The sequence below is a fragment of the Phocoena sinus genome, chromosome 16, assembly GCF_008692025.1.
Source record: "Phocoena sinus isolate mPhoSin1 chromosome 16, mPhoSin1.pri, whole genome shotgun sequence".
NCBI classification, from domain to species: Eukaryota; Metazoa; Chordata; class Mammalia; order Artiodactyla; family Phocoenidae; genus Phocoena; species Phocoena sinus.
The window spans coordinates 4,193,833-4,216,524 of record NC_045778.1 but is presented as its reverse complement, the minus strand read 5'-3'; the positions used below and the strand labels follow the sequence as shown (position 1 = coordinate 4,216,524).

General features: G+C 49.5%; 1 protein-coding gene across 5 annotated transcripts in view; it reads left to right on the top strand.

Annotated features, from left to right (window-relative positions):
- The window catches only part of SIPA1L2 (signal induced proliferation associated 1 like 2), a 109,572-nt gene that overhangs the window by 70,169 nt on the left and 16,711 nt on the right, over window positions 1–22,692 (top strand). For 3 of the 5 annotated variants that reach the window (XM_032609202.1, XM_032609205.1, XM_032609200.1), the window contains exons 10-16: window positions 958–1,041; window positions 2,475–2,575; window positions 2,940–3,043; window positions 4,699–5,084; window positions 9,635–9,859; window positions 12,014–12,167; window positions 14,444–14,663. In XM_032609202.1, coding sequence (XP_032465093.1) covers window positions 958–1,041; window positions 2,475–2,575; window positions 2,940–3,043; window positions 4,699–5,084; window positions 9,635–9,859; window positions 12,014–12,167; window positions 14,444–14,663 — 1,274 coding nt within the window. The remainder of the gene's footprint in view (window positions 1–957; window positions 1,042–2,474; window positions 2,576–2,939; window positions 3,044–4,698; window positions 5,085–9,634; window positions 9,860–12,013; window positions 12,168–14,443; window positions 14,664–22,692) is intronic. The other 2 variants (XM_032609201.1, XM_032609204.1) reach the window with 2 other exon arrangements.

Here is a 22,692-nt window from a genome sequence, read left to right as displayed (position 1 = left end):
CTCGGCCTTTCCCAGTCTCCAGTTTCCTCGTCTGAAAAATCAATTTAGCAAAAATAATAGAGACCTCCACAGGGCATTAGGACGGTTGAGTCCATCAAGAGAGGTAAACGGCTTAGAACCGTTCCTGGCACATAGGGAGCCTATATAGGTGTTAATAATAATTGCTAAGATGAAAACATGTGGTCTTCCTCTGCTTCCTCCAGTCTATTCTTCCAAGAGTGAGTGCAGGAATGGTGTTACTTCAACTTGACACTAAGTGATCTGGGCTCTTGGTCTCTTCTCAAAGGTCTGCTGAGTTTATAAACTTCCCATATTCAGAGAAATGCACATAGTACATAGCCCAGGTGAAAAGGGTGACATCTGGAAGGAAAGGGGTCTGCAGAACGTCCCTTATTAACATAGAATTTAGTAAATTATAAGGAAGGGTTCTAATAGCAACAGGGAAGTTGGCGAGCACATCTTCATCAAGTGAATTCTCACGAGGATCATTCATTTTTGTGTGTCTGAAATAAATAGGATGGCATTCAATCGATGTGTGGAAATACATGGCTTTGCCAGAAATTTAGGGTTTTCTCTCTGTATGGATTTTAGATATAGAACCACAACGTGCCTTGCATTAAGTCTCACAGACCGAGTAGTAGTGATGTTTTCATAATTCTGTGTTCTTGGGGGTTCCGCGTGTTTCACTGGCATCATTAGCTGTGCTTGAAATCTTTAGATGGTGAAGCCTTGTTTCCGCCACGTCTCTTTCTTATAATAAATTACCAACCGTAAACCACCTGAAATCTCATGGCATCACCAATTCTTAGTTTACTTGTCCACGACTGCGATGCGTGTTTGTCCTTTTCTGCATCACTGAAAAATGAATTCACTTGTAAAACAAAACAAGCCAGGTCAGGATGTTGGCAACCTGCAGACCCCTCAGGGCCCGGTTACTGATTCTAGTCAACCTTTCAGAAGTTCACCCAGCAACCAGTCCTCCTCCAGTGATCCCGGACCCGGCGGGAGCGGACCCTGGAGACCACAAGCTGGATACGACGGGTACCGCTCGCTTTCACCTTTCTGCGGGCCCCTGGGGGGCACTTGTTTGCGGGGCACATTCAGAAGCGCTTACTGTGCGTGGGGCCACTGGGGGACAGAGAAATGAAGACAGACCTTTGATAGGACGGGTGCATCCAGGCTGGATAGCTCATCATTTCTATGGAGGTGGCACTCATTTGTCTGTATTCTGAGCTTGTCTGATTTTTTTTTTTTTAAATAAGGGAGACTCCTTCTGAACATGTAGAAGTTAAGGATTTGGAGACCCTGTGGGTGATGGCCCTTGGGAGTTTCCCTTCACTTGAACTGCTGACAAGGGATAAATTCACAGCCTCTCTTGCAAGCGTTTTCTCTCCCAAACCCAGCCCAGAATCAGAGAAGGCAGATTTAGCAGGTCCCTTGTAGGGTGTGAGCAGAGCATCTAGGACCCTGAGGGCACCTGTGAACAGGGCACAGAATTTACTGATACAGTCAGTCAGGGGAAACAGCGGGGTGGGTGTGCTTTCCCACGGAGATGTGGGCCAGGCTCAGGGCAGCAGTGTTTCTGTGTGCTGCTGGGGCCCAGTGTTGTCTCTGCTGCCCAAAGGAGCTGGCTGCACTGATTAGACAAGAGAATGGCCAGGTCAGCCGGGGAGGCTTTCACCGGACCAGACAACCTTCTATTACTGCTCTCGCACGTGCCCAGGGAAACGTCTCTCCCCAGCATGCTCCTTCCTTCTGGTTTGGGCTGAGAAGTAGAGCTTTGCAGTCCGAGTTCCGTGCATTCCCTACCTTAGATCCTAGAGGGGGTTATTAAAAGTGGTACTTCAAGAAATGTTTCTCCGTTGAGTTGCATTTTTAAAGTAGAGGGAAGCCTTTTCTGTCAATGGAAAAACCACTTCTGGCTTTTTCTGCAAACCGGGGTCTGTAACTGGGATTCTGTAAGTAGGTGTCCCTTTGTAACGTGAATAAGTTTTCTGCAGTTTCTTTTGGAAGAGTGAACTGTCCTATTTGGGGGTTTTCATAAAATAAAGTCCACCTGGATGTAGTCTAGTGCCAATCAACCTGATTTTCTTTTTCCTTAAAAACTTTGATATAAGAAAGTATCAGTGCATAAGAGAAACAGCGACAGCAAAAGCAGTGAGCCCATCCTCAGCCCATCAGGGATGAGCCGCCTGACCCCAGACAGTCCTTCCATCCCCTGGCGTCGGCCACCTCCTTTATCTGTAAACAGTGTCATCCAAGTGCCTCTATGGACCCAGTGGTGAAACAAGAGCCCCCAGTTCCAGACGCTCTAAGTCTCTCAGGCAGGGCTGGGCTGGCAGACTGCATTTCCATCTGCCAGAGACAGCCTCTGTTTAGGGGTCCCTGGGATTGCCCCTCCGGGAGCCAGCACACACACGGGACAGTGGTGGGATGATGGGGGCAAGGCGGGCTCAGCTCTGTGTTCTTTCCAGGTGCCAGTCTCCCCTGCTGCTTGAGCACCAGGGCTCCGGCCCTTTGGAATGTGAAGGGGCCAGGGAGCGGGAGGATGCCATGGAAGGAAGCAGACACCCCGGTAACAAGGACCCCTGCCCCGAGGCGCCCCTCCCTCCTGCCCTCTCCCTCCCCCATCACCCGTTCCTTCAGCCGTGCACGTCTGGTCGGCTGCATCCCGCCCTGTGTGAGTTGGCCGCTGGACCTCGCGACGTCGTCTGGGACGTGGTCACGGCGGGTGGTGCCTGTGGTGCCTGGGGAACAGACCATGAGCGTTGTGGGCAGTTCTGCCTGCTCCAGGTTGTCTCCATCGGCAGGACCGGGAGAAGGTCCTAGAACCACAGTCCTCTTCGCGATCACTGAACCATTCGTTCGGCTCCTGCATTTCTTCGCTCCTTCGTTAACACGAGAAATGAAATGTTAAGTCTTCTCTCTCTTTGTGACAGAAACCAAATGGCACGGCCCACCTCCCAAAGTCCTGAGCTCCTATAAAGAAAGAGGCCTGCAGAATGATGGAGGCTGCAAGGATTCCCCCAATAAGCTTTCTCATGTGAGTCCTTTCCTCGTGAACTAGCGTTCCTTCGGCCCTTGTGATCATCTCAGCACACGCGGTTTATTACCATTGTTGCCAGGGATTCTCAGGGGTGTCTTTTACCTCACAAGGCTCTTGGGTGGAGGGGAAAAAAAAAAAATAAATGAAAAGCGAAGGTTTTTTTTTTTTTCCTCCTTGATTTATAAAGAACCACAAAGAAAGGTCATACCGTAAATTATTGGCAGAGCCAAGATTGTAGACTCAGCCTTTGATCCTTGGTATTTTTAACCTGTGAACTCTTACCCACTTGTGGGCACAGCTCAGAAGCGGAACCTGTGGAGCGGGGTGTGTGGTGGGCGACACTCTGCCCGGGGCTCAGTGGACGGCCGCAGATGGTGCACAGTAATACCGGCCCCAGCCAACCGACAGGCAGCCGGTGTTCCCACAGTGCCCGCGTGGTTTGGTTTACTTTCCGCAAAAATGAAAAAGCGGGCCATGTCGGTGACTGTAGCTCAATGAAATAAAACTTCCAGTTAAACGTGAAAACAGGAACTGTAGTTGTTGCCAAATGAGGCCAACCTTATAAAGCAGCTGATTTTTCAGAACCTGTGGGCATTTGATCGGGCCTTGAGCTGAGTTGTTCCTTTCCGTCTCCTCCGTGCGTCACCGGCCAGCTGTAGAGCTAGCCGAGTGTTACCTGCGAACATGTGGCCTCCGTCTCTCAGCTGTATCCCCACCTCGTCTCGAGCCTCATGGAGCCGATCAATGCCACCTGCACAGAAGATCCATGTGTGATAACAAAGGGCAAGGGGAGTTGCTTAAGGATGTAATAGGAAGGAAGGAAAGGCCAAACCACTTGAAAATAGATCGGGGCTCGGCTGGGTCTCACGACTGACGATTTGGGCCTCGTTAGTTTTCCCAGCCTCAGGAGAGGGGCCATGTCTGTACCAGGACGTCCTCAGACGGGGACATTTACCCTGTTCTCTTGGCTTCGTCTTCCAGGGATCTCAGAGCACTCTCGAGAGCACCCCATCTCATCAGCGCCCCCCCCCCCCCCCGGGGCTGCCCTGACTTGGGCTCTGGGGCATATGGCTCGCACTTATGCCGTGCTTCTGCACGTGAGCTGGTTGGGTCCATGCAGTGATCGCTGGGCTTAGAGTAATAAGCAGAGGGAGGGATCGAGTGGCTGTCCAAAGCCCCATCGCTGTGATCCAGACCTGGGTCTTCAGCCCCAGACGCAGGGCTGGCCCTGTCATTCATTGTAGGAGCATCTTCTGGAGGAAAGGCTGCTGTCCTCCTTTTATTGATTCCCCACGTGCTTTCTCAGCTTCTGTAACCTTCGTTGATTACTTTCTGGTTAGCGACACCCTGGCAATACTTCGGCGTTTCATGCACAAGCAATTGAACAAAGACCTGAAAAGATACCCATTTATTTAGCTTAAGCTGAACGATGGGAGGAATTATGACTCGGGGGGACTTTTGCATGAAACCAGGATATTTTTTACAAGGAAGTTCTTTCCTTGCCTCTCACTGACAAGTGAGCAGAAGGGGTTCGGGTGAAATCATCTGGTTTGTGGCTTCCTGAGTCCGGGGGTGGGGGGGGAATGACCTCTTCACGAAGAAGCAAAGTGTGGGATTTGTTGGAAGCCTTCCCGTTTCTCTTTCTTCTCAAGATTGGAGAGAAGAGCTGCCCCAGCCATTCCAGCAGCAACACACTCTCCAGCGACACCTCTGGCAACAGCGATGACAAGCACTTTGGGTCCGGGGACCTGATGGACCCCGAGTTGCCGGGGCTTACGTACATCAAGGGCGCCTCCACGGACAGTGGCATCGACACGGCCCCGTGCATGCCCGCCGCGGTCCTCGGCCCCGTGCACCTGGCGGGCAGCAGGTCCCTGGGCCACGGGCAGGCGGAGCAGTGGGCTGACTCGGACATCCCGGGGCCCGACGACGAGCAGGCCAAGATGTACGCGGTCCACGGCTATGCGCCCAGCATCTCCGCCGGCCATGCTGCCGACGGCAGCCTGGGCGACCTCAGCGAGATCTCATCCCACTCCAGGTAAGTCCCCGCGCCGCCGCCGGCGCCCACTCTGGGCACCCTGGGCACCGTCGCCTGCGCTGGGGTGGGAGAGGGGCCCGAAGTAGGACCAGCAGGCGCCTGAGGTCATTGTCACCTGTGTGCCACGCGGCGTGACTTCAGAGGGAATGCTTCCAGAGTCTCCTTTGAAATGTGCACGCGAATACGTTTGTGATTTCGATCTTCCTTTCTCTTGAAAGTTGAGAGAAAACTAAACAGAGATGCTCATGGCCCTTATCAGACCACTCATCTCTCTCTCCCAGTTCAATCTGTTGTCCCTGATTTTCAGGAGATGGCAAGCTGGACAGCGCTCAGGGGATAGTGGACAGTGACGGGGGGCGAGGGGTGGCCTCTCGTCGTCCCTCCGAAGGCCCGTGTCCCGCTCTCCTCTGGTCCGCGGGCCCCCTCTCACCAGTGTGTGCACCAATGGAAGTATGTTCACAGTGACAGTCCAATTAAAAAAAAAAAAGACTAGCTAAATTTAAAGGAATTGTATTCTAACTACGAATGTGCAGTATATAGTCATGAGTAGTTTTAAACTCCTGTTTGACATGTGTCTGTACAGAGACCTTAAAACTCATAATTGGTGATTCCTCCCTTCAAAGACCAGGCAGAGAAACGCTCTCATTCAGGTTTGGCTGTGCGTAGAATTTACTGCACACCGACGACCGCTCTCGTTTTCCTTGCCGTCTCCAAGGCCTTCCCTACTTCAGCTCTGAGTGACTGTCTGACTTTTCCTCAGAACTCTTCCAGCTGCCGGAGGGCAGTCAGATGAACGCTGATGGGATTATCCTTCCAGGTCCCTAAGGCCATGGCGGAGGCACGTCTCCAGCGATGGTGCTTGAGTCTGGCCGTGGGGTTCCCAGTGCCGGCCTCTGTCCTCCTCGGCCGCCTTCACCCAGGCCGAGCCCGCTGCCCTCTGACCTTCTGCCCGTCCTCACGCGGCCACTGCCAAGCCGGGAGGGACGAACCAACGGGCAGAAGGGAGAGTAGCTGTGACCACAAAGCAGACACATGAATCGCTTCGGCTTTCCTCTCAGTCGAGGCCGAGACCTCATCAGCGGTGCTGTTATTTTCATGACTGATGTCATGTGATGTCTGATCTTGTTTGAAAAAACGTTTTAAACTTCTAAGTCCCGGAAAATTACCGTAGATTAATTTTTTTTACACAAACCTAAAACACGAGGGTGCCTGCACACACGTGCTCACTGCCGCCTTTCTGCTTTCCTTCTCCTGTTGCTAACGTCGTCGTCTGTGTCTTACATTTACATCATTTGTGTCATTCGAGGGCATTTATGTGACAAGTTAAAGAAAACTGCGCACAAATTAGCTCACACGGCGAAGGTAGTATTTTGGCTTATGGAACCCCGCAGGCCAGAACTGTGAAGGTTCCGCTTTGACACAGCAGCTCACATGATGTCACCTGAGACCAGGTCCCCCCGGTCCGTGGGCTTGGCAGGACGGCCCTGAAATCTCAGCGGTGAGAATGGCTGTGTCACCTGCTGTGTCACCTGCAGGCCTCCCATGCTACTGCTCCCCTGTCACAGGAAGAAAGTGCGGATCTTTTCAAGTTCCTGCAGACATGCCCCCCTGCCCTGCCACCAGTGTCTCTTCACGTGTTCTTGGCTTTAATCACCGTGCTCTGGGGGCCTGGCGGTCAGTCTGCCAAACCACGCAGCTGGAGACTGGGGAAGAGAGCCACTTCCTCAGAAGAAAATCAGAGGATCGTGTCCCTGGGAGAAGGGGGAAGAGATGCAGACAGGGCGTCCTGAGCACCCACCATAGGCTCTGTCTTCTTCCCCTGGGCAGACGGAGTGCAGGATATGGAAACTATTTCAAAGTAGAAACGCCTATTACTTTTGACCAGTTCTCTTTAATAATTTGACTTTAAATAGGTTTAGTACTAGCTAAAATAATATTTAAGTGTTATCAGTGGCTTTGGTTACCTGAATTATTCCTGTCTTACTTTCAGAGACAGTTTTGAATTGGCCAGGCTGTAAAAACCATCTTGGGATTTTATAATCTTCTGGTGTCTTGTTCAGAGTGTAGAAGATTTTGTAAAATGGCTGATTTCCTGATACCTCGTTAGAGAGATGTAATTGGCATCACAAACAGAATTTTGTATTACCGTTGAGGAAAATTTCAGTGGAAACCCCTTTCAGAGCACCTTCTTTTATGGATAGAGTCAGGATATTTATAGGGATTTGAAGTCAATTTTCTGGAACACCTTAAGCATTCATTAATGTGATGGGTCAGACTCGTAGAAAGCACAGGAAACTGCTAGATTGCATTTCTGGTCGACGTTCCTTCTTTCGACCCCTTTACGCGGGACGTGCACAGCGGTTGCAGAAGGGCCGTGTGCTGAGTGAGGGGCTCCTTTCCCATCCAGGTGCCTTTTTCTTGCCCTTCTTAGTTGACAGTGACTTTAAAGCCAATTTCAACTCCAGTTGCAGGCTTTTTGCTCATGTGGAAGTCATCATTAAAGTAACTCTTTTGCACACTTCCTCCTGTCTGTCCCCTCACCCATATGGGAGAGCTAGAGAAAATAAGATTTCAATAATTTAAAGTGTTTTTTTAATTTTAAAATATTCAAGTATTTTTAAGTGTTCTCTATTAATAGTTTTACATTTAAAATAAGACTTGAAATGTCAGTGTGTTGAGGTAAAAGGAACTTGGCTCATTTGTGCACAAGGGACCCACCTGCCACAGTGGTGCTGAGACTCTGCAGATCCTGAAATGCCATGACCCAGACCGGGACGCACATTCCCTGTGTTGATGAGTACCATCGGCCTTTGAGTGTGTGGTCAGCTCGGAGCTGAGGCCCACTGCCCAGGGGCTCAGTTGTGACGGGGCACAGTCCAGGGAACAGGAGAGCAGGAGAGCCTCTTAGGGGCTGGCATCAGCGCCGAGCATCCTGGCTAGTCACCCCTCCACCCCACACACTCATGTATCCCACCATGTTTTAGCTGCTTCTCAGCGCTCAACCCTGGTTGACATGATTTGTACTCAGTGTGGATCTCACCCCAGGCTGCTGCCTCCTCTCATCTAGAGAGCCCGGGCCTGTCTCCTTCACTCTGTAGCCACAGCACTTGGTACATACAGGTCCTTGAACTTGACAAGCATTGGAATGTTTGTTGAGTGAAGGAGGGAAGTCTAAGAAGACTGTGGATAAATGCTTGTTGATTGAGTTAGTAACCCAGCGCCTTGGGTTGCCTAAGGAAATAGGAGGCACCAGCGGTCGACTGTTCGCAGTTCCCAGACCATCTATGGCACATTCTTAATACTCTGATTCTGGATTTTCACCACCAGCATCACTGCCACCCCCACCAGCTCCGCCACACACGCGCACGTTCCCAACAGCCATCCAGGAGTAGAGCAAGCGTCCGTTATGTTTGTGGTGCGATTCCGGGATTGCACTGAGAACTGGGAACGGGGACTTACGACCCCTGAAGACAAGCCGCACTGGTGCGCGGCGAGAACGGGGCTGGAGGGAGGGGTGTGCAGGAATCACCACCCATTAAGACGGCTCCCCTGCCGCTCCATGCTTTTAATTCAGCAAACCCGTTTTGGTTGGTTGGTTGTTTTTTTTTCTCCTACGAGGGCAGGGCACTTAGATAAGAGCTCAGAATACAAAGCAGTATTCATAGGAGCCTAACCAAGCTTTTGCAAAGTGAAACAGATCAACTGCCAAAAAAACAAAGCAAAAAAACCCATGTTCTGGTTTCTCCTGTAAATGGCTCATGTGATTATCTGTTGTTCACACTTATTCATGTCATCATACTCTACTCTTCGTAAAGGATTGAGAGTTGGCAGTGAAACTCTAAAATAAGAACGTGAGTCTAGAAGGAAAGGATTCATGAAAACCTTATTGCCAACATTCTAGAATGTTGATCTGCTTCAGAGGAAACCTTTAGAGCAACGTTACTGCTGCTAGACACGGGTCTTTGCCACGTTGCTCGTCAAATGGATTCCCTACATTTGTTCTTAGAGTTTAACTTTAAAATATTTTACTATTGGGGTCAAAGACATTTTAATCAAGCCTGAATGAGGAAAATGGAAAAGCACATCGGGCTTGTGACCATTGCCCCAGGTGCTGGTAACACTGGACTCTCATCATAAGAGGCTCCCACTTTTGCCAGTCTGGTGAGTGTGCCCTGATATCCTGCAGTGGTTTGCGCTGGTTTCCTTGGGGATGGCAGAGGTTGAGCCCTTCCTCTTATGTTTATTCACCATTTGAGTTTCTTTTCTTCTGAGGCATCGCTGTGGTGCCCATTTTTCTATTAGATTTCCCCTGACTGGGCTTTGAACATCCTTCTGGCCACAGGCGCACAGCTTTGCATGGGAACACCCTTGGCCTGTAGGAAGCAGGGCATTCCAAAGGCACGTGGCAGAGAGGCGGCCACATCTGCCCCCCGCTGCCCGATTTTGCTCACAGAGAAGGACAGGAGTCGTGTGTGGTGGCTCTGAGTTTGGCAACGTGCCCGCACCGCTGAGATCTGATTGTATCGCAGCTTCTGTCTTTTTCTCCCCAGTGGTTCACGCCATTCAGGGAGCCCCTCAGCTCACGGTTCCAAAATTAGTGGGTCTCTGGATACGTCCAAAGTGTACATCGTGTCTCACAGCAGCAGTCAACAGGCCCCGGGGTGCGTGTCCAAGGCCTACCACCGGCAAGGGGCCATGAACAAATATGTCATCGGCTGGAAGAAATCGGAAGACAGCCCGCCACCCGAGGAACCCGAAGTGGCTGAGTGTCAGGGGTAAGGTGTCCGGGGGGCTCTTCTCTAGGCAAACCTTGGGCATCTGGGGCATGGACCAAGCTAATGTATTTTTCCCCCCCAGTAGAAACAGATTTTCTAAAAAAGAGTAATCGAGAAACATCTTGGTAAAGCTCTTTAAATGTTGGCATTTATATTTCCCTTTAAAAGTCTTCCTCTTTCCTTGATGTTCTCATATAAAATTAAAACAAATTTCTTTTTTTTTAAATAAATTTGTTTATTTTATTCAGTTCTGGCTGCGTTGGGTCTTCGTTGCTGCCCACAGGCTTTCTCTAGTTGCAGCGAGTGGGGGCTACTCTTTGTTGCGGTGCGCGGGCTTCTCATTGCGGTGGCTTCTCTTGTCGCGGAGCATGGGCTCTAGCTGCACGGGCTTTAGTAGCTGTGGCTCGTGGGCTCAGTAGTTGTGGCTCGCGGGCTCTAGAGCACAGGCTCCGTAGTTGTGGCACACGGGCTTAGTCTTAGTTGCTCTGCGGCATATGGGATCTTCCCGGACCAGGGCTCGAACCCGTGTCCCCTGCGTTGGCAGGCAGATTCTTAACCACTGTGCCACCAGCGAAGTCCCTAAAACAAATTTCTGTTCCTTGCTTTTATATTCACGTACCATGTCCTGCTCACCTCTGTACTTCCTCGTGACTCACAGGTAGTAGACCCTCGGAGCATACTTATTGACGTATCATTTGTCAATTTTAATAAAGTCACTAAGTTAGCAGGAAAAAAGGCTAGCAATTTTTATTCAAACACATAGGGAAACTGGAATAGTGCATTTTATTAGTGATTTTCGGTGTTACCTTATTATCCCAGCAGTTACTGATGAGACCTGGGTTTGTTTTTTTCTTCCCTACGTCTTTCCCAAAGCAGATAGGGCCTGGAGCTCTTGAGCACGTCCACCCCCGAATCTCAGGGCCCACAGATGGGCACGTCTGACGGCCTGGTCACAAACCCTCCATGGTGGGTCTTCCCACGGGGGTTCCGTGCAGAGCCCCCATCCCCCGGGTCTTGGGTTCTTTTTTAGCTCCCAAGACAACCACATCTTCAGTCACATTTAAAAGTTTTGAAAGCTTCTTCCCCAGTCACTGCTTTCATGTCATCAGTGCTGCTGCTACTTACCGAGCCAAAGAGTTCCTGATCTACCTCGGGAACAAAGCAAGAGCCATAGCGAGTTCCGATAAATCGTTCTTAATTTTGAGCATGTTCACGTGAGTTCCATATCCTGATAATTCCCCAGTGAGCCGTCACCCTGCAAGACAGTAGCCTGGCTTTAGAGATGGGGTCATCTCGGCGATGCAGGACAGTCACACACAGGTCACCCTCTGCAAGCTGCCGCCCTGGGCCGTGGGCTCCTGAGCATCACGTTTCAGGTTGTGCGTCCCGGCCGCCTCTGCTGACAGTACAGGCCCTGGTTCTTCACCCACCGTGTCTTCAGGAACGTTCCGTGGCTCAGATTACATTTGCAGACCAAACCTTTTAAAAACGACTCCCCAGTTTTCTCCCTGGAAAAGAGCTGAAAACAGTAATTCGGCTAGACAGTCTTTTGTTGTCCATAAATACATTTCTATATACTGATAATCAAGGGGGACAGCTGCTTCATTTATCCAAACAGCTTTGCGAAATGGCTGATAATAAAAATACTTGGCATGCACCCGGATGGATTACTGTTCAACGTCAGGTTCCCCGGGGTCTGGCTCTCCGTGTTGCAGGGTGGACGGTGCGTGGGTTTGCCCAGCCACAAGAGAAGGGCTTTCTCAAATTCCGGACAAGCACCAGCCTTCCTTCAAAGAACACGAGATAATCTCCGATGAATTATTGAAACTGTGTTTTCTGACACAGGTTAGGAAAGGGAAGACACAGCCTTATTTGAACAGTTGGCTCTCTGTTTTTCTCATTCAGGGCTTTGGGGATCTGATTTGTTCTGCATTATTCAGAAACCTAAGTTTGCACTCATTTCACGAACGTAGGATGGCACGGGGATCTGGGAGAAATGCAGCAGAAGTGAATCGGCTCAATAACTGAGAAGAGCTGTGTGTGTATGAACGTGGTGGGTGAAGCTGGTGACTGGATTTTAATTCATAAGGCTACCGGCGTTTTACAGATAGGCCGATGACTCACCTTCATTTTCCTTCTGCCTTGTTTCACCAGGCTGTATGGTGAGATGGGTCTCCTGTCCACCGCAGCTCAGCAGCAGGCAGTGGTGGGAGATGATGTCTCAGAAAGTCAGCACGTGCTCTCCAAAGAAGACTTTCTGAAATTGATGCTTCCCGACAGCCCCTCCGTGGAGGAGGGGAGGAGAAAGGTGAGTGACTTTTGTGTAGCTTTGAAGTGACCGGAAACACTAAGGAAAAGCGTAAAGAGACACCAGGGCTTCCAGAGTTCTCCCACATGTGGCCTCTCTCGTGATCCTACCTACAGCTCTGTGCCTGGTTGGCCATTTTCACTGTTATTCCCCCAGGAAGCAGAGTGAGCCTGGGAGAGGTCAGGAAGGGCAGCTTTCTAGACGGACAGAGGAAGCTAGAGGCAGGCGGGCCTGGCCTCAGTTCTCGGTTGCAGTGACCATCAGCCGTGTGATTTTGTTCATGTGACTTAATCTCTTGGCCCAGTGTCATCCTCTGAAAAAAGGAAGCAATGATAAATGTACTACAGAGTTACAGCAAAGGTAAGAACCAACTTCACAGAGGACCCGGATATAACAGGTCATCAGAAATAGTAGCTGTTAAAATTCACACCGCCTGACTTTTGCTCCGGAACTTGTACCAAGGATAGAGTTCTCCAAGCCATCCTGCTTGGGGGTAATCCTGTTCCAGAAATGGGCTGGACTTAGGTACTCTACTGCCTGGCATCATAAATCAGATGGCACCTGCCCCGTGCTTGTAAACCGTGCCCACTCACGAGGAAAGGCCACGCGTCAGTCTCACAAACCAACCTCACGTTCGAGGGCACGGCTTCATCACCAGGGCGCAGACCCTCGCTACCGTTAGATGACTTTATTGTCCTTATTAGTTTTAGTTTTATTATGTATCATTACAGTCTCTTAAACCACTTTGTTAAGTAATGGAAAGTGAAAAAGGACTCCCAGGTAATCCAGCCCGATCTCCTCTTCTGGCAAGTAACTGAGGCCCCAACTGATGAAATGTGACGTTCCCATAAATACTCGGTGGCAGAGTCAGCCGTGGAACGCAGGCCTTTCTCCCTTCTGATTCAGCGCTCTCTTGTCCAAATGAAAAGAAAAAAGTCAGGCATGGCCATCTTGACTGTGATCAAGATAAACAGCAAGGCTTTGTGCTACCATCTTCCCTATAATAAAACAATGCTGCAATTAACCTAATTGTGTTCTTAGAATAACACTCTCATGAGATACTACCTCAAAGCTGCTTTAATCTAATGGGCCTGTAGTCATGTTCTGAAGAGCCTGCTGGTTGTGTGTGAAGAGGGAATCTCGGAAGAGCTCAACAGAATGAGTTTTTTTTTTTATTTTTTAACTCGTATCAAATCATGTATGTGGTACTGTATAAGCTTGGGTGCGGGCTATTGTACCGAAAGTGCAAATAGCTTTTCTTTTAATAGGAACAAACTTCTCCTTGACATGTGTTTTTTTTTCTCTTCTAAGACAAATTGCCTTCTTTTCGTAGCGCAAACTTAACTTTGCAGTTCGCACACACTCTGGTTCCCATTCATCAGCTGGACAGACTTGACAGAATGAAAGGGACACATACAATAGAAATACTTTACATTCACAAACGTAAATAACCATTTCTGTATTTGCTTGATGCAAACATTCTGGCTTTTACTATTATTGATGTAAAGGGAACGTGGTTCAGGATATAGGAGAAGTTGGAAATTCAGATTGGATTTAATTTTTCTTGAGTTTTTGACTACTTGCTTCTTTAGTAGGAACTTTCCCTACCCACACAATAATTTTAATGGTTTCTTTAAATCTGGTTACGATTGATTACTATAACTCAATTCTCAACAACTGTAATAGACTTCTGTGAGTGAAACTTTAAAGTATGTAGACAGTAAGACTTTCCTGGACCAATACTGTCTTTCTTGAACCTGTGTGTGGCTTAGAAAGCTGCAGTGCTCAAAAATTAATATTATTATTATGACCTAGATTAGGTTGAACCTCGCATGTAGTAGATTGGTACAGAAATCACCTAATATTAAAATGTAGTCATTTCCAATGAAGATCAAGCCAGCGCTAGGTGTGATTTTGAGTAAGTGTTGCCCGAAATGGCAGCGTTCTGTATTTCCAGATGCCACAGCTAAAAGGTTATGGAGCCTCCATTTAACATTTCAGAACAAAGCTGTGCCTGTCTAATTCGTGGTGATATTTCACAGGACGTCAAAGGAGGAAAAGAGCCAAACCCAATAACTGCACGAAGCCCTTGTGCGTTTGCCTCGGTGACCTGCGTGCCTGGTTGTAGCATCCCTAGGCTGAGGCTGTGTGCACACCTGCTGCTCAGAGATGCTCCCACGGTGGTACGGGACCCCGCCTAAGGTAGTCGGATGAGTTTCACGCTGTCAGCTTTCTGACATCTGTTTTCCCTTCCCTCCTCCTGTCTCAACCCTTAGTTTTCGTTCTATGGGAACCTGTCCCCACGCCGCTCGCTGTACCGCACCCTCTCGGACGAGAGCATTTGCAGCCACCGGAGGGGGTCTTCCTTCGGCAGCTCCCGAAGTTCCATCCTTGACCAGGCCCTGCCCAGTGACATCCTGTTCAGCACCACCCCGCCCTACCACAGCACCCTGCCACCCCGGACCCAGCCGGCGCCCAGCATGGGAAGCCTGCGGAGTAAGTGCCCGGGGTGGCCAGAGCTGTCCTCATGGGCTCTCTGGGGTGGGTCTCCTACGGGGGTTGGAGGGACTTGTTTATTCTTTAAACTATATATCATTTGGTGGTGTGTTTTCTCTTTTAGTGATTTTCGAAGGTGGTAAAAGCCCCAAAGTGGACATTTTTTAAAAGTTGAACACTACTGCCAATTTTTCAGAAAATTGAAAAACCCGTATTAAACGTTTTTAGCAGGTAAAATAGTGACCTTTATACTCAGCTCAGCTACTACATCCGTAAAGAAAAAAGTGTCTAAACCCGATAAAGAGAAAAGAGTGCCATGGTGGTAGATTTTTCCGGTGGGCAGCATGCAGGGAGGAAGGTTGGTTTTCTTGCCTCCTGTGTCTGTTTCTTCTTGATCTTCCAGATCTGGTGAAGGCGAAGGTGGCAGGTGGGCATCGGGACACCTGGGTCCCAGCCCCGGCTCTTCCCACGTGGTACCATGTCCCATCACTTAGATTCTGTGTCTAGTTCACTCCAATTTATTGGACACAGGTTGACTAGATAATTTCCAGATGATTTTCCTTCAAATCCTAAAATCTTTCCTTTTTACATAGTGTTAGTTTCCTATTAACATGTCAGTGTTGAAGGGCGATTTTTTTTAACATTAGTTAGCTTTATTTCATTTTTTCATGGTTAATTTCTATTGTATAGGAAGAATGAGGATTAAATCAGAAATATATTCCTTGTCAGGGTTTTCTTAAATTTCATCGTAGAAAGCATTATCTTTGGAACCAATTTGAACTTCATAATACACATATAAGTCCCAGGCTAAATGAAATAAAAGTTCTACTAATCTTTCTAATGTTTAACATAATTGGAAATGAACCTTGTCTCATAAAATCCTTAATCCATTTCTTTTTTTTTTTTTGCGGTACGCGGGCCTCTCGCTGCTGTGGCCTCTCCCGTTGCGGAGCACAGGCTCCGGACGCGCAGGCCCAGCGGCCATGGCTCACGGGCCCAGCCGCTCCACGGCATGTGGGATCTTCCCGAACCGGGGCACGAACCCACGTCTGCTGCATCGGCAGGCGGACTCCCAACCACTGCACCACCAGGGAAGCCCATCTATTTCTTTAAGTAACATAATATCCTGCCTGTTATGAAAAGTCCATTTGCCTAAATTGGAGAAATACTCCCTCTTGATAAAGGTATGAAGGTCAGACAGACATATTCTAATACCCTAATATTTCTCCAAATGTTTGCCCTTTTTTGTAAATAGGTAACTTTAATGGCCTCTTAAAGCTTTCCTAAAACCAGTAAAACTCTATTTTCTTGCAGATGTCATATCTTCCACTCAAAAATGCTTGAGGTATGATTGTGAAATCTACAGTATAGATGTTACTGTAGTTCTTACATTCTACCTTTCATTTGCTTCCATGTGGAAGACGCACAATTGACCCTTGAACAACAGGGATTTGAACTGTGCAGATCGACTTACACACAGATTTTTTTCCATGTAAATATCACAGTACTACATGCTCCACGGTTGGTTGGATCAGGGGATGTGGCACCTCGGATATGGGGGCCAACTGTACAGTACGTGCAGATTTTCCACTGTGTGGGTGGTCCACGCCCCTAACAGCCACGTTGCTTAAGGGTAAACTCTCTATCCTTTTTTTAGCTTCACTTTTTTTTTCTTAATAAACATCATTTACTTAGAGCAGTCTTAGGTTCCCAGCAAAAGTGAGCAGAAGGTATGCAGACTTCCCGGGTACACACCCACTGCCCCTGCAGGTGCTCAGTCTGCCCCCGACCACAGGAAACATTTGTTAGAGGATACTGACACATCTTTATCACCCAAAGTGCATAGTTTGCATTGGGGTTCACCCCCCCGGCGTTGTACGTTCTATGTGTTTGGACAAATGCATGATGACGTACCTACCACTGTAGTATTTTACAGAGTATTTTCATCTCCCTAAAGAGCCTCTGTGCCCCACCTGTTCATCCCTCTCTGCCCCTCACCCCTGGTAAAGCAGTGGTTCTTTTTTTACTGTCTCCATAGTTTTGTCCTTTCCAGGTGTCATATAGTTGGAGTCATACAGGGTGTAGCCTTTCCAGAAGTACATTTAACTTTCCTCCACGGCTTGATAGCTCACTTCTTTTTAGTGTTGAGTACTGTTCTATTGTCTGGGTATGCCGATTTATCCTTTTTTAAATATTTATTTATGTATTTATTTTTGGCCGCGTCGGGTCTTCGTTGCTGCGCGCGGGCTTTCTCTAGTTGCAGTGAGCAGGGGCTACTCTTCATTGCAGTGTGCGGGCTTCTCATCGCAGTGGCTTCTCTTGTTACGGAGCACGGGCTCTAGGCACTCAGGCGTCAGTAGCTGTGGCACGCGGGCTCAGTAGTTGTGGCTTGCGGGCTCTAGAGTGCAGGCTCAGTAGTTTTGGCACCCGGGCTTAGTTGCTCTGCGGCATGTGGGATCTTCCCGGACCAGGGCTCGAACCCGTGTCCCCTGCATCGGCAGGCGGATTCTTAACCAGTGCGCCACCAGGGATGTCCCTGTATCCTTTCTTAGTATGTTCAAAGGTACAATGGAAACAGGCAGGATACACTCTCCACTATCCAGGTTAAAAACTGCCTGACTTGCCTTCATTGTCTCTTCTTCTGGGAAAAGCAGTAAGAGTGGCCCTTGCTGTTTGCGCTTCTCAGATGAAACCTTATTTGGCCATGTGACTCCTCCAATTTCTAAACTTCACAACCTACTCAGAAAAAAAAATTCTCTAGGTTTGGTGGATCAAATGACAAAATATAAATAAAGGGGCTTCCCTGGTGGCGCAGTGGTTGAGAGTCCGCCTGCCGATGCAGGGGACACGGGTTCGTGCCCCGGTCCGGGAAGATCCCACATGCCGCGGAGCGGCTGGGCCCGTGAGCCATGGCCGCTGAGCCTGCGCATCCGGAGCCTGTGCTCCGCAACGGGAGAGGCCACAACGGTGAGAGGCCCGCGTACCGCAAAAAAAAAAAAAAAAAAAAAAAAAAAATATATATATATATATAAGGGAGCTGGGAGTAAGTAATTTGAATTAATGTGTCTCCCCCAGGACACCTCTGATTCCCTCCTCCCTCCCCACTCAACTGCAAGGATCTGGTTGTCCCGGGAGGATGCTCGCCCCTGGGACCCCTGGCGCCCACAGTCACCTGTGGGGCTATTATCCCCGTATCTGCTCGGGGCAGATCTCAGTCATCTTTCGCTTTCTGTGGTTTCTGGTCACTCAGCAGAGGCCCTGTGAGCAGATCTCGCTCTGAGAGTAGTTGCAACAGTCTGACCCCGGAACAAGCCAGAGAGTTGACAAGTGGGAGCTTGTGGCCAGCAGATGCCTATGAGCGAGAAATGAGGACTATTTGGGCTCGCCCAGGTGTTTCTCTGAGCTTCTCAGAGACTTAGCTTCACGAGAAAACTTGCAGTGGCAGTTAGGTTAGTTCTGCCAGAGCGTGTAGCCCTGGATGGTTCGTTAGCTACAGAGGTTGAGCAAGGATATGCAGAGGCACATGTGTCCTCCTAAAGTTTCCCAGGAAGCATCTGACCTTCCACTCATAGAGACTCATTTGGATCTGTTTCCTGATCTGGAGCAAGGACAGCACAGGGGAGGGGCGGCAAGTCCATCTTCTCACAGCGAGCCTCAGGAGACCTCATCGCCGCACCTTTTCTCCATGTAGTTATCAGTCACGGGCTGCTCGTTCAGACAGTTTTAGCTTTTCCAAGTCTCAGACTTGGGCCCATCTCAGAATCTCTCTTCTCCTGAGACTGGGACCTTAATCCAACCTTGGAAGACAGATGACACTTAACAAACACATTTTGGATGTGACTCATGTCATGATTCATATATATTTCCCGGGGGCGGTTTGGGGATCCCTGAACGTGCTGTATCATTATGTCTTCAACTTGGAGGTACAAAAATCTGACCAGCTCGAACAACTGAAACAATTCTGAGATCTTTCTGCATTGCATTTAGGGCCTTTGTTTCCATCACTGGTGGATTTCAGAGTAAAATTTCTTCTGAGGCCCAGGTAGAAAAAAAGAATAGGGAGTGGCCATTCTGACAGACAGTTCACAGGCCCGAAAACCAGTGATATTGAAAAGCTCTCATAGTATCCTTGTCTGCTTGGGCATGGGGTTACCTGGCTTTGTTCAGTGCAGTCCCAAGCATTCGCAGGTTTAAAGCATGTTTAAAGAGAATTACTGATTTTTTACGGAATGGAGTTTTATGAAACACTCCAAGGAATGGTAGAAATCTTCCTATGTGGGTAAACTTTTAGAACAAGAGTTCTTAAATTTTGAAAAATAAAACAGGGTATTAGGACTTCCCTGGTGGCGCAGTGGTTATGAATCCGCCTGCCAGTGCAGGGGACATGGGTTCGAGCCCTGATCCGGGAAGATCCCACATGCCGTGGAACACCTAAGCCCGCGAGCCACAACTACTGAGCCCGCGTTCCACAACTACTGAAGCCCACGCACCTAGAGCCCGTGCTCCACAACAAGAGAAACCACCGCAATGAGAAGGCCAAGCACCGCAACGAAGAGTAGCCCCCGCTCGCCACAACTAGAGAAAGCCCACGCACGGCGACGAAGACCCAACACAGCCCAAAAATAAATAATAAAATAAAATAAATTAATTAAAAAAACCCAACGAGGTATTAGGTTCTATATGTTCCCAAATCCTATAGTTGTGACCTAGGCCCCTTGCAAAGGATGCACCTTGAAGTTTAAAAGCGAGTTTTAGCAGAAATAAAAGAAATTAGTGTTTTCCTTATAATTTAGTACCCACTCGAGATGCCACAGGGCCAGGTGCAGACTTAGTGGTATGCGGCCTGCAGAAGAGTTGCCCTTGCTTCCGCTGGCATCGCAGACAGCATCCGTGGCCATCAGAGGAAGAGTATTCTCCGACTCTATGTGGCGCTTCTTTCTCTTTTTTGTCAAATGTTCTCAGTCTCCGCTGTAATAAACATCCCTTGGTTCCTGGAGAGTAATTGTGAAACCACAGCTATCTGACCACCAGGAAATGCTAACGGGAAGGCTCCTCCGCATTTATAACAACAGCGAGAAAGTCAGACTCAGTAAAGCTGGTCCCTGCGATTTCAGGGTCGGGATAAACAAATAGGAAGCCCCAAGATCGATGTCCAGGCCAGAGAGCAGAGGCCCCGGCAGCGGTGCCTGGACATCGGCTGCCCTTCAGAAGCCGCGAGTCGGTTTCTTTCCTTGGTTGGCGGGAGGAGCAGCGTGGGCTCTGGAACAGCAGTGGCTCGAGAGGACTGGCCTTGAAATAACAGGCTCTGGTACCTAAGTCGCACCTTTTCCTCCCCATCTGGAAAGCTCAGGGAACAGCCCAGTTACAGCTGCTGTGGTCACGCCAAGCGCAGGGGCTGGTTCCTGTACGTACTTTCCCAGACCCCAGAGCAGCACCAGCAGGACTCACCTGCTCCTGTCGGCCCCTCACGGGCAGAACCTGCGCCTGTGGTCATCCCATCCCCAGGTACCGATACGGTACCTGGTGGGACCCAGAATACAGCAGGTGCAGGGTAAACGTCAGCTGGGTGATACCTAATGTCAGTTATAAGTATTATAAAGAATTTTTGGTGGTTTGGAGGCTTGGACCCCAAAATTTTAAAAAAAGTAATTTTTTTTCCGATTATATGATTTTCCAAGCATTGCAAAAGTTTTAGGTGCTTTTTTAAAAAAATTTTTTATTTAAAAATTTTTTTTTTTTACAGTAGGTCCTTGTTGATTATTTATTTTAAATATAGCAGTGTGTACGGTGCTTTTCATTTTGATAATTCAGAGAGGAACTTAGGGGAATTCCCTGATGTTCCAGTGGTTAGGACTCCGCTCTTTCACTGCCAAGGGGCCAGGTTCCATCCCCGGTCAGGGAATTAAGATCCCGCAAGCTGTACAGTGCAGCCAAAAAAAACAATACAGAGAGGAACTTAGGCGGCTCCTACTTCATTTAAGGTGACACTCCTTGGGGCTTCCCTGGTGGCGCAGTGGTTGAGAGTCCGCCTGCCGATGCAGGGGACGTGGGTTTCGCGCCCCGGTCCGGGAAGATCCCACATGCCGCGGAGCGGCTGGGCCCGTGAGCCATGGCCGCTGAGCCTGCGCGTCCGGAGCCTGTGCTCCGCAACGGGAGACACAGCAGTGAAAGGCTCGCGTACCACAAAAAAAATGAGCGACAATGCATTTGGACTTCAATCTGTGCTTTCTCGGAGCTCTGCTCCCGGAACTTCTCTTCCCCAGGCAGCTGCTGCTGGGCTGTGTCTTGGTGACTGTCACCTCCTCGGACAGGCCTCCCTCCGACATGCCGCTGCTTGTATGATCTTGTTCATTTGTTTCTTCCCTCTCCCCGTGTCACTTGCCGTGTAAGCTCTGTGGGAGGGTGGCCTTGCCTGTCTTCCCCACTGCTCCACCCCATCCTTAGGCATACAGCAGGCATTTAACAAACACACCGTAGATGGTGGAGTGGATAGTACTCCAAATAAACTCTTGAGGGAGGGAATCTTCTCCAGTTTACTAAGCGTCTTTGCCAGTTCTGTAGTGTCAAATAAACACGCAAGTCCCATTGACAACTGGGGGAGAGGAGTGACTGTTTACAGTAAAGAAGAAATATCCCTCCTTTTCCTTCCTGGTTCTCCATAGAAGTTGGAGGAGGTTAGAAGGATGCCCTGGGTTTGCCTCTGACTGTGACACACCCCTGCTCTGTGGGTCGCTAGGCCCACTCACTCCACACACACTCACTCTGGGCAGGAGCTTCCCGGCCACCAAACTTCAGGTTGGTGCCACACAGAGTGAGAGCTCCGATTTTTTTTTTTTTTTTTTTTTGTGGTACGCGGCCCTCTCACTGCTGCGGCCTCTCCCGTTGCGGAGCACAGGCTCCGGACGCGCAGGCTCAGTGGCCACGGCTCATGGGCCCAGCCGCTCCACGGCATGTGGGATCCTTCCGGACCGGGGCACGAACCCGTGTTCCCTGCATCAGCAGGCGGACTCTCAACCCCTGCGCCACCAGGGAAGCCCGAGAGCTCCGATCTTTAACCCAAGATGGTCAGGGCTCCTTTGTCAGTCCCCCGTTGGGTGTTTGGGGAAGATGCTCTTTGAGCTCACGAACGCAGGAGGGACAGGAGGAAGGGGCAAGGGGCTGTAGCCCAGCCCTCCTCTCTCGCTGCCTCTTCCCCTCTTGCCCTCTATTATTTTGCTGTCTGCCTTGACTCCTGTTAGAGCCAGTCAGGACGTCGTCTGCTGGTGCTGGGGAGACAGCGGACAGCGCACAGAATGTGTACCAGGTTTGATTTTAGGCGATACCAGAAGCTCCGGTGAAGGGTTATTTCTTTATAAAGGCAAAGAAAATCCTCAGGTTGACATTTCTTAGCGACACATGACCAAGAGACCGTACTTTCGGTAAAAATGTTTATTCAGCTGAACAATTTTTCACTCCACGATGCTTTCCTCTCCAGTGAGGGAAGGAGAGGCAGGGGGTGAGGGACGTGCCCCGTGCACACCGGCTTCCAGCTGGCCCGGGGCACCCTTCCCAGAGCTGCAACACGCACACCCCTATTCCTGACCAACTCAGCCACAGGGAAATCAGTGGCAAAAGTAATTCCCACCTAGTCAAATAGTTTCTTTTCAGTTGGTGCAGAAAACCTGCTTTAAGCAAAGCAGCTGATGTGTTTGAGAGACGGGAAGTGATTGAGGGTCCCTGGGCTTCCTGACCTTTCTCTCTGGGGCGGGGTGGGGGTGGTTGAACCTTAAATTCTGGGTGAAGGTGGGACCTGGGCAGGGTCAGCCCAGCCTCTGCCCTTCGGTGCCTCCCTGGGTTCAGAGGGGTCCATCAGGAGAGAAGCAGACAAGGACAGAGGACATCACACATAGAACACGCTGGAGCATTTGGAGAGGGAGGGTGGCGGGAACGGCGTTGATAAAATACCCGTTACTGGTTTCCCTTCAAGATGGAGGGGGCGACGGTTCCATCTTTAAGCAGGTTAATGTTAAAAACAGAGTGGCTTCATCGT